This window comes from Clinocottus analis, unplaced genomic scaffold, assembly GCF_023055335.1.
Source record: "Clinocottus analis isolate CAN_PGR_092001 unplaced genomic scaffold, fCliAna1.0.p SCAF_25, whole genome shotgun sequence".
Classification (NCBI taxonomy): Eukaryota; Metazoa; Chordata; class Actinopteri; order Perciformes; family Cottidae; genus Clinocottus; species Clinocottus analis.
This window is the reverse complement of record NW_027175987.1, coordinates 2,018,227-2,031,013: the sequence shown is the minus strand read 5'-3', so window position 1 is coordinate 2,031,013 and position 12,787 is coordinate 2,018,227. Positions and strand designations below refer to the sequence as shown.

At 46.6% G+C, this 12,787-nt stretch overlaps 1 protein-coding gene across 1 annotated transcript in view; it reads right to left on the bottom strand.

Moving 5' to 3' along the window:
- Positions 1 to 666: 666 nt before the first annotated feature.
- The window catches only part of sema6bb (sema domain, transmembrane domain (TM), and cytoplasmic domain, (semaphorin) 6Bb), a 119,057-nt gene continuing 106,936 nt past the window's right edge, over positions 667 to 12,787 (bottom strand). Inside the window, exon 17 of the mRNA XM_068591207.1 lies at positions 667 to 4,615. Coding sequence (XP_068447308.1) covers positions 3,708 to 4,615 — 908 coding nt within the window. The 3' untranslated portion in view covers positions 667 to 3,707. The remainder of the gene's footprint in view (positions 4,616 to 12,787) is intronic.

Sequence of the window (12,787 nt, the reverse complement as noted above, 5' to 3'; positions counted from 1 at the left end):
TTTTGTTGGTGCGCCGGCGAGTGTGTGCGAGGCCGGTGGTTAGCAAACGGGTAGAGCGCCGGTCCAACGGGCGCCTCCCTCTCGGGGCTGACGTGTCCGTCGTAATCTTCTCAAGGGCTCATCACGGCCATTAGGGGGGTTTCGGGAATGTACTTTGCCTAATCAAGCATGTTTAGTGAAACACCGGAGGAGGGATGCAGAGCGGGGAACACGGCTGGCTGGGCAAGCCGGCCGAGACGGAGAGGCCTCAGACACACACACACACACACACACACACACACACACACGCAGACAAGCAGCACTCAGGTCACAGCAGAGATGGAGACGAGGGAGATAAAGAGAGTCAGAGATGAGGCTCCGTATCCTCAGCACTAATGACCTGTTTCAGGGTGGAATGTGTAAAGAATACACTGTACTAATGTGCTGAGGCGGTAATGCAGTAACATCATGTCCGCCCGCCTGACCTCCTCCTCTGTCCTTGCTTCCATAAATCTCTTTCACGAGCTTGTCTCATGCAGTACCTCCAGCTCTGGCTCAGTCTCTTTTTAGGGCCGGGCGCTGAAACTCGATGCTTGCTTTAGTGAAAATGTGTCCGCGAGTCGTGAAAACCGTCAGCTGGTATTCGGTCTGATTTATAATCTTGTTTACTGTTTCTTTTTTTTTTTTTTTGTTGTTGAATGATCGAACAGTCCTTGATTCAAATTGATATTTTGTTTTCTCGGGGATGGTTCTGGCGCGGCTGCTCGTGTTTAGACGCTGTCGTCACTTTGGCTTTTGTAGTCGAATGACAAACAGGATTTTGTAGTAAAACGCTTGTTTCACTTTTCACAATTTCAGTTTGCCATTGTATTGTGTGAGGTGGATTGAAACACCTCTCACAATATCCAGCCTCAGCATTATTCCATAATGCATTAAACCTTCATTAACAGATTTTTTTGGCCACTTTGAGGCAGCAGAAACAAGCTCTAAAGACAACACTGACATAATAATGTGAGTAAAGTCCAATATCCAATGTCTTAAACGGTTTTTCAGCCTTCCAGAAGATCTGAGAATCGCTTAAAATATCAACATTTTAAATCAGAAACTAAAAACCCTTCAATTCAGTCTGACTCTCGTGGAGTGTTTTATAATGATATGGTTTATTAAGTCGGATTTTATATGCTGTGGTTTGAGTATTGATCTTATTTTAGTGTAATTTGACTTTCCTAACCTTGTACTGTCTTCAGCTTGATTTCGGCCTCCACCACCTATTGAGGGAATATCTGTCTCTTTACTGTGTCGTTGATCTTTTGAGCGTCATTGCTCGGAACAGCTGCCGCGCTGAGGCGGACAGCGATACTGATGAGAGTGGTGAGAACAATCAGGTTGTGCACCTGAAAACAAAAACAATGAACAATGACAAAATACATTTGTGGGACTTGTGGAAAAAATACTACATGTAAGTCTTCATTATATTTTGTAATTACAGTCACAAAACTAAAGGGTATCAAACAATTGTCAACTGATACCCTGCACTATTATTGGAACACTCAAATATTTGCTTGTGTGTGTGTGTGTGTGTGTGTGTCTATCCAAGCACAGTCCAGGCTCTCTATTTTAGCCATAATTCTTTGTGTACAGTACAATGGTTTAAATATATCGGATCGCTCTCCCACGCGGGTCTCCGACACTTCCAGCCCGGATGTGTGAATGTCAAGCAAAGGGGGTCGCGGGGAAAACATTAATGGCTCGATAGAGAAAGGGACCGGGGTGAAATAAAAGAGGAAGGGTGAGAACGAAAGCACAACTGATCAAAGCAGTGTGTCGCACTCAATATGAGTAACGCATTCATGGACACAAACCCAAAGAGACTCACACACACACACACACACACACACACACACAGAACAAACACAAAAAAAAAAAAGCGCCACCTCTAACGCACCATGACCCAGATGAACTGGAGCTATCTCCGGATCTGCATTTGAATCAGGAACGGATGGAAAAGAGACAACAACAACAAAAAAAAAAAACGGAACAGAAAACATCAAAAGATCAGACAAGGGACTGAAAGAGTAACTCCACACCCAAGTACACCCATGCCCATCTGTTTTCTTTATCCCGCTTTTGTTTGCGAAACACACTGAAAGGGGTAAAGCCACAAGGGATGACCATTGTGACAGCCAGCAGCGCCCCAGCAGCCCTCTGCTCCTCCCGTGTCCTGGCAAACCAGAGAGCCCCCAGAGTGGGCGACGCGCGAGAGATGGCCCGGTCCTGGTTGGCGCATCTCACACGACGGATGGCTGCCGCTGTCCTCCTCCTCATTGATATTCTGCTAGCCTGCGTTGAGGGCTAGGACCCTGACTCTTAACGGCCATTTGTTGCCGCAGTCTCCTCCTGCTTCTGGGGCACAAAGAGGCTCAGTGTCGGGGGCAGGAGAGGCTGAATGGAGCTCCCAAGCGGCCCGGGCCTCACAGCCCCAGTTCAGACAGCCAGACAGCCACAGCTCACATTCCCTCCTTCAAATGGACCGCGGGGTCCGTGGGGGCCTCGGGTCGGGTCGGGCGGACCCGGGCATACTGAGAGTCGGCTCGGGAGGGAGGAACGGAGGGGAGATATTGTTCCCCTTCCCAGCGACCCATCTCCTCCTGACGTCTCGAAAACGTCCGTTCGGTTTTGCTGAGAAAACAGTTGTATTATAAAATATCAAATTAAATTGGCTTTTTCTTCGTCCTTATATGTCTCATTATTGCTTTCTTTCACTTCATGATGGCTCTGTCCAGCGCTGTCTTTGAGGTACTGGGAATCACAAAAGAATGTCAATGGGAGTCTCACCCGTTCACTCGCGTCACTGGCCAACCTCACACCTCTGATTGGTAAACACACCGAGACATATAATAAAATCCATTTGTCTCTCCGCGATTGTTTATATATATATATATATATAAAAAAAGGGAAAATAATGTTAACTTCAACGTCCTTCGTACAGAAATGTCATTATATAGTTATACTTCACAGTTAAGACAGGACATTGGTTGGGGTTGTCGTGGCCACTCACATTCACACACACAGACACACAAACAATCCCACACACAATCACATACACACACTGCATGATTTATTGAGAGTCACGGCCCTCTGGCACGGCTACAACAGTTTTAGTCTCATCTGAAATCCAAAGTAAAGCACATTGTTGTCTGCTGGATGCCACTGGCACAAAAAAAACAACAACACAAAAAGCCGAAAAACAAAAATTCACGCTCAAAGAAGATCCATGGTGTCAAAAGGGTGAACAAAATGCTGGAGGGAGACCTTTCACATTTGGCGCTGCAAGGGAAATTGTCTTTTTTTTTCATTTTCTTCTAATCTCACACCCTCTCCTTTGAGAAGATTCCCTTTCCTTTGCACCCCTCTCTTCACCTCACTGTTTGTCCTGTGGTGCCAAAGTCAAGCTCTGCGGGTTGTACCACTTCCGGAGCAGAGGGGTGCACCTCAGGTTAAAAAAAGCAGAGGAGCGGAGACGCGAGGAGAGTTTGCTCCTCCTTTTCAGCCGTCTCGTTGTCTCTCTCTTCAGTCAGCTGAATGACGTCAGAACATTGAATGACAGTGAGAGAGGACAGACGGGGTAAGGTTGGACAGTGAGTCTGAGGGGTTGATTTATTCCAGTCTGCTGTTGGAGGGAATGGGTGTTCAGAGAGAGCTTGGTGCCGGGGCTCACGTACTTTGCCTCACTGGCCACTGGGGGTGCGCTCTCCCATGTTCTTCCCTAGAAGATGGCTGAAGTCAGCCAGTTCTCCCAGCCCTCGAGGCCCGTGCATATCTGGCCGGATGAGGCCCGGGCGCTGGGAGTGATAGGGCACTCCGTTGTTGCTGTTGTAGTTGAGCGCCTCGTGACTCCAGCGAGGCTCCCCGTAGTCCATGTGGGGCGTGGGAGCGGACACCACCCTCCGTCGGTCGGGGGAGTCCTGCGGCGTGGCCGGGTAGATGTAATCCCCCGCCGAGTTCCTCAGGGTGCCGCTTGGACGGCCGCCGCCGTGCTCCCCTCTCTGGGTGGCGAGGATCAGGTAGCGCTGGCGCTCTGTGTGCGGCGGCAGCACGACCTCCCCCGGGTCCTCTATCCGGACCATGCCTCCAACGCCTCCACCTCCGTGCAGGAACTTGGAGCTCAGGTAGATGACGGAGTTGTTGGGGCAGGGAGTGCCCACGGCGGTGAGGAAGGTCTGGCTCTGGTCCCAGTCGGTGTCCGGGAGACGCATGGAGCGCTTCTGCTGCAGCGGCGTCTGCTCCGGGGTGGGCAGCAGGCCCGGGTCCATCTCTCCTTTGGGCCAGCCGTTGGGCATGACGAAGGGGTTGTCCGCCTGCGAGCGCCGCCTCTCGCCGCCGCTGGTCCTCGTCACGCTCATCACCGAGCCGCTGCGGCCCTGTCCCAGCATGCTCTGCTCCTTGTCACTTTTGCGGCGGGTGCCGCCGGCTCCGGAGCTCCGGGAGTGGCGGTGGCGGTGACTCATGATCCAGCAGACGGTGAGGCCGGAGAGGATGGCTCCCGTCGCGAAGGCGGAGACGGCCGACACCACCAGCAGGTTTACAGACACCAGGCCATCGGGCTCCTCGATGAAACTCTCCTGGAGCAGCAGTCCTACGGAGAGAAATACAATCACGAAAGGAAGTCCATCAGTCAACTGGTGCAAATAGCGTCAATATTTCCTGTATTAAACATGTGGGAGTTAACAAACGGCGAGACAAAATGGCCTATTTTCTCTCTCTCCCTCTGTGGGTGGGAATGGTCGTATGCTTTCCAGCCAAGGTATAATTGCCTTGATTACGTAAAGTGGATGGAGACTTTAATAGCTGTAATAACTGTCTTCCTGATTGAGAATAGCTCTCAACCCGAACATGTTTCGCAACATTAGCTTTACAGGGAGAGATGCCAAGTCTGGCATTAATGGTGAGTAATAATTGCACGGTTTCCTATTATACATAACAGTTATACCTCCCTTGATGTGTGTGTGTTGTTTATACTACTTGTGACTTATAAGTATTGTCATTATAGACAGGATATATAATTATATATTAAGCTGAGTCTATTAAGGCAGTAAACACAGCTATCTTTCACTGATATTTCTGCCTTGTGCTGCAAGGCGTCGTCTTTGTAGATTTAAGGGTAAAATATCAGCAGACAACGCCATGAATTTCTGTATTTCTTTTATATAAAAACATGATGAAGTCCCTCCGAGAGAACGGTTTATGAATTATTGAAGATGTGAGTACAGCGAGACCACGGCGCGCTGCCACGGATCAATTAAGAAAATGCCAGAAGAAAAGTTGTTCTTTGCGGTGTGAGCTCCTGAGAGCAACACCAACGAATACAATGGAATTGGGAATTGAGTTGGGGAGCAGATTGGGAGAAAAACAGATGAAGGAGAGAGGAGAGGGGGAAAAGGAGGAGAGAGAGAGTTGCCTCAAGCGAACGTGAACATTTGGGGCCTTAGACAAACACAGTAATAGTTGGTAAATTACAGCACGGATCGCGGCAGAGGGAGGACTGTCTGCACAAGGACACTGAAATAAATCCTTTCCTACAGAAAATAAATGGATGTCATTAATAGGCCTCGGCAGCCACTTACTCACTTGCACACAGCGCCGGGAAGGAGAACGGAAGACAGGATGAACATACAGAGAACAGCAGCGTCTTTTTAAACAAACATACTCTTATTGTCTGACAAATTAATTTTTAATGGGAACAAATGGAGCCGGTTGTGGTGCAAATACGCGAACATGAGGCAGCCGGGTGGTTAATTAATGTGGCCTGTGGCTTGGTATAATAAAGCGTTACTCTAAACATTGACATTAAGCTGGGGAATGGCAGATAAAACCCTGTGCGAGATTGCCCAACTGCTGTGCTGTGCCGGAGGTGCTCTTGTATACAATTAATAAAAGGAGCAGGTTACCAAAAAGTTATAAAAATTGGAAAAAAATCGGCAAAATGGCCGAAACCCACAAAGTTTTACATCATTTCCGGGGGTCTGGGCTCATCCGATTGAGCTCGTCTCAACCGCTTCCAGCTCGAAGCTGGTTTGTGTTCGTTGACCACTAAAAATAGATGAATTAATAAAGTCCCATTTTTCAAGATGCTGGCAACTGTGCTTTGGCACAAGCAGTTGCTAATGAAAAATAAGCACATTGTATTCTCTTGGTGACCGAACGTCTTTTCAAAGACACAAGCACAATGCCTCTAAATGTGCAAAGAGCAGAGAAAAGACGGGGAAAAAAAAAATCACTGTGGTAACAACACCCATAGTCTACTGCGAGGCTGCACTTAGGCAATGCTAAAATCAACATGCTAATTTCAGGTAATGCTAATTCCAGCAGCAGGGACAGTAATATGTTGCCTGTTAGCATGCATAATATTTGTATATTAGCTCCACACATGAAGTGCAGCTGAGGCTAATGTCTGCAGTTTTGCAGATATTTGGTCATAAACCAAAGTACTGCACAAATTAACATTGTGGCCTGACGATGGTGCTGAATGGAAAAGGGAATATTAACGTATTTTACAAATTATTCTGAATCGATAGTCGTGGAGACACTTTTACTAAAAAATGTCAACCTCATGCCCTTGCTGTTATACTTCAGTGAGGACCAAAATAGAAAAATACGTTGCTGGCGTGGCTAAAAATATTGTTTTGTCAAACATAAGCTTGAAGCAAACCTAAAAGTAAACTACTTTACAAATGAAAGTGACCTATAACACCTTGTGTATTCTGTGTGTCTTCCCAGTGTTTCCTGATTGTTAATTCCCTTCACCTGTTCTCGTTCCAGACTCCTCCCTCCTCAGGTGCCTTCCTGCCCTGTGATTGTAAAGCCCCGCCCTCATTGTTTCCACCTGTGGCTGGTTGCCGCTCTTCCCCTGTGTATTCAGCCTGTGTCTTTCCCTTGTCAGTTGCAAGATTGTCTTCTTTGTCTCCCATGTATGTACTTTGTGTCCAAGCTGTCGGTTTCTAGTGTTAGTTTTCCGTACCATTCTTTATCTTTGTTTAGTAAAATATCTTTTTAGATTTTTCCCTCCACCTGGCCTCCTGTCTGTTTCCTCTGCTTCTCAGTCTCTGCCTCTCACACCCGGTCGTGACAAATATAAGGTTGACCTTAAAGCAACATTGCCCTGTAAAGAGTCCAGCTAACAAATACTATCATATAATATTATTGGCTTTTATACTAAACGGTCACTTGCGGTTTTAGCTGACGAGAGATCCTCGACTCGTCCGATGCGCTCCGTCCTCTCAACAGGTTTGCGGTTCCCATCGACTCAGACCTGACATTAATCAACTGGCTTTGTTGGTCAATCAATGTCCCTTTCAGCACTAATTAGTCCTTCATCAGGGATCCAATAAGCTCAGCGACACACGTGGACCCTGCAGGTTTTACTTCCAGCCTGATAATTATGTGACCTGCAGGCGGTTCGGTTCAGTTCAGACAAATCCGTCTGAATGACCGGAGATCACATTTCATCAGCGGGATTGTGTTCGGTCTTTAAGCGTATTTGTTTTTAATTTTTTTGTTCGCTTGATGGCACAACGCCTTCTTCCCTCGTTTCCTTTTATCTTTGCTCTTCCTCTTCCAGTAATTCATCACTGCCTCTGAATATTCATGTGTGGATCGTTCGGAGGGATTTCTTCGTCCAGACCTTTAACGGCCCTTATCTTTAATAATAAACCTACTCCTGAAGCGTTATAATCATCTTATAGTGCTGTGTCATTATAGTCATAAGTTCTTATGAATAATCCTAATGCTTTATAACATGATTTAATAACAACACAAAATAAGGGATTTTACAATGGTTTAAGTATCAAGTATTAGAATAATTGTAATACATTATAATATGATAATGCATTACAGTCACTGTAATAAATTATGTGATTAGAAGTTGCTTCAAGTAGTCATTGTTTGCAGTGAGTGATGGAACGACATCTTTAACTCAATTGATTTAATCTTCCCTTTAACGTAAAGGTATGGTATGAGTATAAATATTACAAGTATGTTAATATTACACTATAAACATCAGCGCAATAGAAAGTCTTACACATTCTCCTGAAGTGGCTTGAGTTTGAGTATCACGATTTATTAAGGAGGTATAGTTTTGCCCAACGGGATGTATAAACTTGATTGCTCAATATCTCAAAATTGCCCTGAACACGGATGGCGGCCCATAAATTCAGATTTTTCTTCCCTTCAGTCACTCATGCTGTCACACAGCCAGCTCGTAGTTACATCAGTCTTTGCGTTGTGTACTTCTACGTTTCTATTGAATTTGACATTTGTCCATTGTGACGTTCGTTTCTCCTCGAACGCGTTGTTGGCATCTTGGTTGCATGCAGCCGCCTAAACAAAACCCCGGCCCTTGATGTATGTATTTCATGTTCCAGGCCAACATTCAATTTAAAAAGACGACTAGCTGCAGTAACATCATCTCCACTCTCCTCAGTGAAAAGGCTGTTTGTGGGGGCAGCAGATGCGGAAAAAAAGGCATTTTGGAGGTTACCAGCATATTCATTTCCAGTCCACCCCCCACACACACACACACTGGAGGAGTTTGAAAAGTCGGGTAATGAATTGATTCATTGCGGGATGATGTTTTCTGAATAAACCGCAGTCTTGATGACTGTAAACAAAAACGACGCGCTGCTGCAATAACAGAAAATTCGGAGCAAGGCTGCAACATCACGGCGTAAAACCGCAAATCTCCTCTCAAACACACACACGTGTACACACGCACACTCACACACTCACTCACACACTACATCTGGAATTGTTCTTGCAGTACTCAGCTGCAGAGCTTGTAGATATTTCTCAAACATTTACCTCAACTGTGGTCCGGGGTTGCTGTGTGGCACTTCAGATTAAATTCTGCACGCTGCAATAATACTGCTGTCATCCTCATGCAGAAGAAAAGGACTTGACAAGTGTGTGTGTGTGTGTGTGGCTTTCTGTGTGTGTCGCTGTAGGGACAAGCTGGCCTTCTCACACTCAATATGCTTCCTCGACTCTTTCTCTTCGGACTTTCAGATGATTTGGATTTTGTTTTCTGTGAATTTTTTTTTTTTAGTCCCCCGCACGTCTGTCTTTCTTGGATGCAAATCATGCAGAATCTTTAGCGAGTGGCAATGGGCTGAACGAGCTAATGGAAAGAAAAGGAGAGATGTGGTAGTGTGTTTGTGACAGCGGGCAGGTTTCCATGCATCCTACCGAGAGGTGACAGTAGAAGCAGCAGCGAGCACATCCTCCCCTCCCTTCAACTTCTTCTCTCCTCTTCCAATCCCGCTCACTTATTAAAGCTTAATAGAAGCCAACATGCCTGCCTGTCAGCCTGACGCACACTGAGCTGCTTGTCTTGAGGCTTCCAGCTCCAATTACAGCGTAACAATGAGAGGAGAGGAGGACAGGAGGAGAGAGAATGAAAGGAGGGCTGAGGGCTGTGGACAAGGGAGGAGAAGGGAGGAGAGAAAAGGACATTAGACAAAAGAGGAGGGTTGAAACAAAAGAGTTGGGAAGATGAGAGGAAGACCAGCTGAAGAGAAGAGGAGAGGGATAAGTTATGGGTTGTGGAAAAGGGAGGAGCAGTGAGGAATTAAAACATGAAGTTGAAAAGATGAGAGCAAAAGAAATGCTGAAGAAAAGAGGAGTGGAGGGCTTAAGCGAGGATTAAAGAGGTGAAGAGGAGAGAGAAAAGGTTGGAGGAGGGGAGGGGCTGTTGTTGGAAGCAACACTGATAAGATATGTGTATACAATATTTAATAAACTGTACATTTGCAGCAGTTGTCAAATTGAAACTACAAAGCAGCAAAAAAAAAAACCTTTCAATTTTCTCTTTGGTGTTTGATTCTCTTTGTCTCCGCCGCAGTCATCTGTTCCCTCACACCCCGTATCGTCCTTCCCTCCCGCCGATCCTCTTGTTTGCTGCTAATCCCCTCGTATCGCTCTCTCTTACCCGCCACTCCTTTGATCAGCGGGGGTGGCGGCACCGCGGGAGTAATGGCTTAAAAATCCAGAGGAGAAGTAAAGAAACTTTCCCTCGAGCGCTTTCAAATCAAGGACGTTGCCGCACGATCAAATCCAACATCTGCGCGACAGAGTGAAGTTTCCGTTACGCGGCGAATGCGACAGCTGCGCTCATGGTAATCTCAGTGATTTAAAAAAAAAAATATATATATATATTCTCTCATGTCTTCCGCTCTCATTTCTCGCCGGTGAGAAAGGGAAATTAATGAAAAGCCCTGCTCGCTCGATGTCAGTTGTGAAAGATTCTCCTTGATTACAGCACTGGCAGAAGACCCGGCGGATCGGCCCGCGCTCACGCTTTGGCGCCGCTTTGGACAGTGACCTTGCGAACATGTGTGTGTGAGAGATAAAGACCGAGAGTCAGACGGGGAGAAGGGAGGAGGGGGGGAGCGTGAATCAAAAGGATGATCATAGTTTATTACAACTTGGGTTTGATTTTTTTTTTTATAGTTTTGGCAATCGAGTACGATAGCACTGTACTCATCAGAGTAATTGGTTTAATCTGGGAACACTGTAGCATCATTAGTATGAAGTATGGCGAGAAACATCAAACGATCAGAGGGGCCGACGCTAAAGACGGAGAATCTACCACCAATTCCCAATCTCTGAGGAACCAGGGGATATTTAACGAAGAAGAAAATCATATTTCTACTCTTTTCTTCTTGTGAGCTATTTGAGGGTTTTGTGAAGAGAAAGTCACTCTGTGGTACAACTCATAATAATAACCAATGGTCACACACCAAAAGGTTGGGAACTTGTGATCTATTGCTCGAGGTCAAACTTAAAGTAATTGCACCCGAGATGCGGGTCACAATCCCTCATTTGCATAGGAAAACTGTGTGTGCTCACAACCGCAGCAAGTGGGAAGATAAAGTTAGACGGGAAGTCAGTTCGCAAACTAGATGTTTCAGCAGACAGGAAATTAATACGCCTTTGTTTTCCCTTCCAAGAAAGTTTGTTCAAGCCGGGGGTTAAAGCCTGCACGACTGTCTGACTCCTCGTGTTTCTTGCCTTTTCTTCTTCATGGACAGTGTTCTTGGTGATCTCAGAGCTCTGCAATTCACTCAACAATTAAAGTTGACACGTGAAACACAAATCAACCCCTGTCCTTCTGACGCACGTGCTCTTGTACTTTCCAAAACTGAACTGCGTGGGTGTGAGAACACAAACAGGGTTTGAGCTCCCCTCTCGTTGGGAAGTTACTGTTCGAGCGTACAAACAAGTGCAAAGCGATGAACGCCCTCTGGGAGGGAAACTGTGCGCTGGTATCCCCATAATGATTCTCTTCCCTCTCGACTCCTCCTTAAATTGTCACCATTAACAACAGCTATAAACACTGTTGCTCTCCGGCGTCGTGGGACAACTTGTTGCACCAACGAGTTCATTTCCAGCACGAGCCAACGCTTATTATCACTGAGCGTGATGACCAAAACCACCACGTTGGAACACACATTTAAAACAAATTCTTTACAAAACGAAGCCCGTTTCATCTGCTCACTCCCGACACCGGGTTTTGATTAGTGCCCGCAGGTTTGTTTTTTTTTTTAGCTGGTTTAGATGTTAACAAATTAATTTTGGAACTATTTGAGGCTTCCTGCAGTTCAATAAGTTCCGTCATCAAAAGCCATCCAAGGGAACTTTTATGCAGTTTGAGAGCTCGAATACATGTATTAGAAACGCAGCACATCAAAACAGAACAAAGAGACTTCACAGCATCCCGGTGGACCTGTCGATGCCACGAGCGCACACTTCTGAGCTTGATAGGTTACGACTCTGTCAGCGTACCGCCACTGATCTGAGGGCCTTTCATCTCCAGAATCCACCATTTCTCTGCATGTTAATGTGTTTATGCACGCGGTGACGGCGGGGATGCACGTGGCAACGCACGTGCGCCGTGGTGTGAATATGCGCGTTTAGATGTATGAATATGTGTGTGTGTGTGTGTGTGTGTGTTAATAAGTGAATGCGTGCGCCGCCTGCACCCACGGCTCAGTGATTTTGCTCATTATCCTCCTCTCCTTTTCTTCCGTTGAAAGACTGCCGGCACTGTTTTGTTTCTTGTTTTTAGCACGTCTTCCTCCTTCCTGCAGTCTCGCCCCCCCCCCCCCCGCCCGCCCTCCCTCCTTTCCCCTCCACACACCATCCCCATTACTTCTCTTTCAGCACATACGCTGTCTATTTCACTCCCTATTTCCACTATTGCATTTCTCACTCTTTCACACTCTTTCACACAGTGCACCTCACGCTGAGAGCTGCGCGGCGAACGCCGACGTGTGAGCGAGGATGGAAACAAGCTGCGAGAGAATGAAAGGATCTTTGAATAGAGGCAGGAACTCTGCAGAGCTCCTTACTCGGACTGAACCTCGCTCGCTCGTAAACTGTGTTTACTCTCGGGATGATTGTAAAGCCATTTACCGTCCCTCCCTGACAGCGTTTTCAGTGCTCGGCTGCTGCTGGACAGGTCTGCACGACTCCCTGGTTAAAAAAAAACAACAACCTCAGCTCCTCAGGGCGAGTCGGACGTGCCCGACCAATCAATATATTAAAACATTTATGCGCAACGGCCATGTGTTTGCAATTAAAATTCCATCAAATCTCCACCAGAAAACCTGCTCTTAATAGTTCCAGGTCTTCGGCTGGGTCTATTCGCGAGGGCAGATCAGACTTTCGTCTGGCTTGTGAGTCGGGGATTGTGATGATGACTGCATTATTACACACCTGCACGACTCTCCTGCTGCCCATACATTCCTCTCCT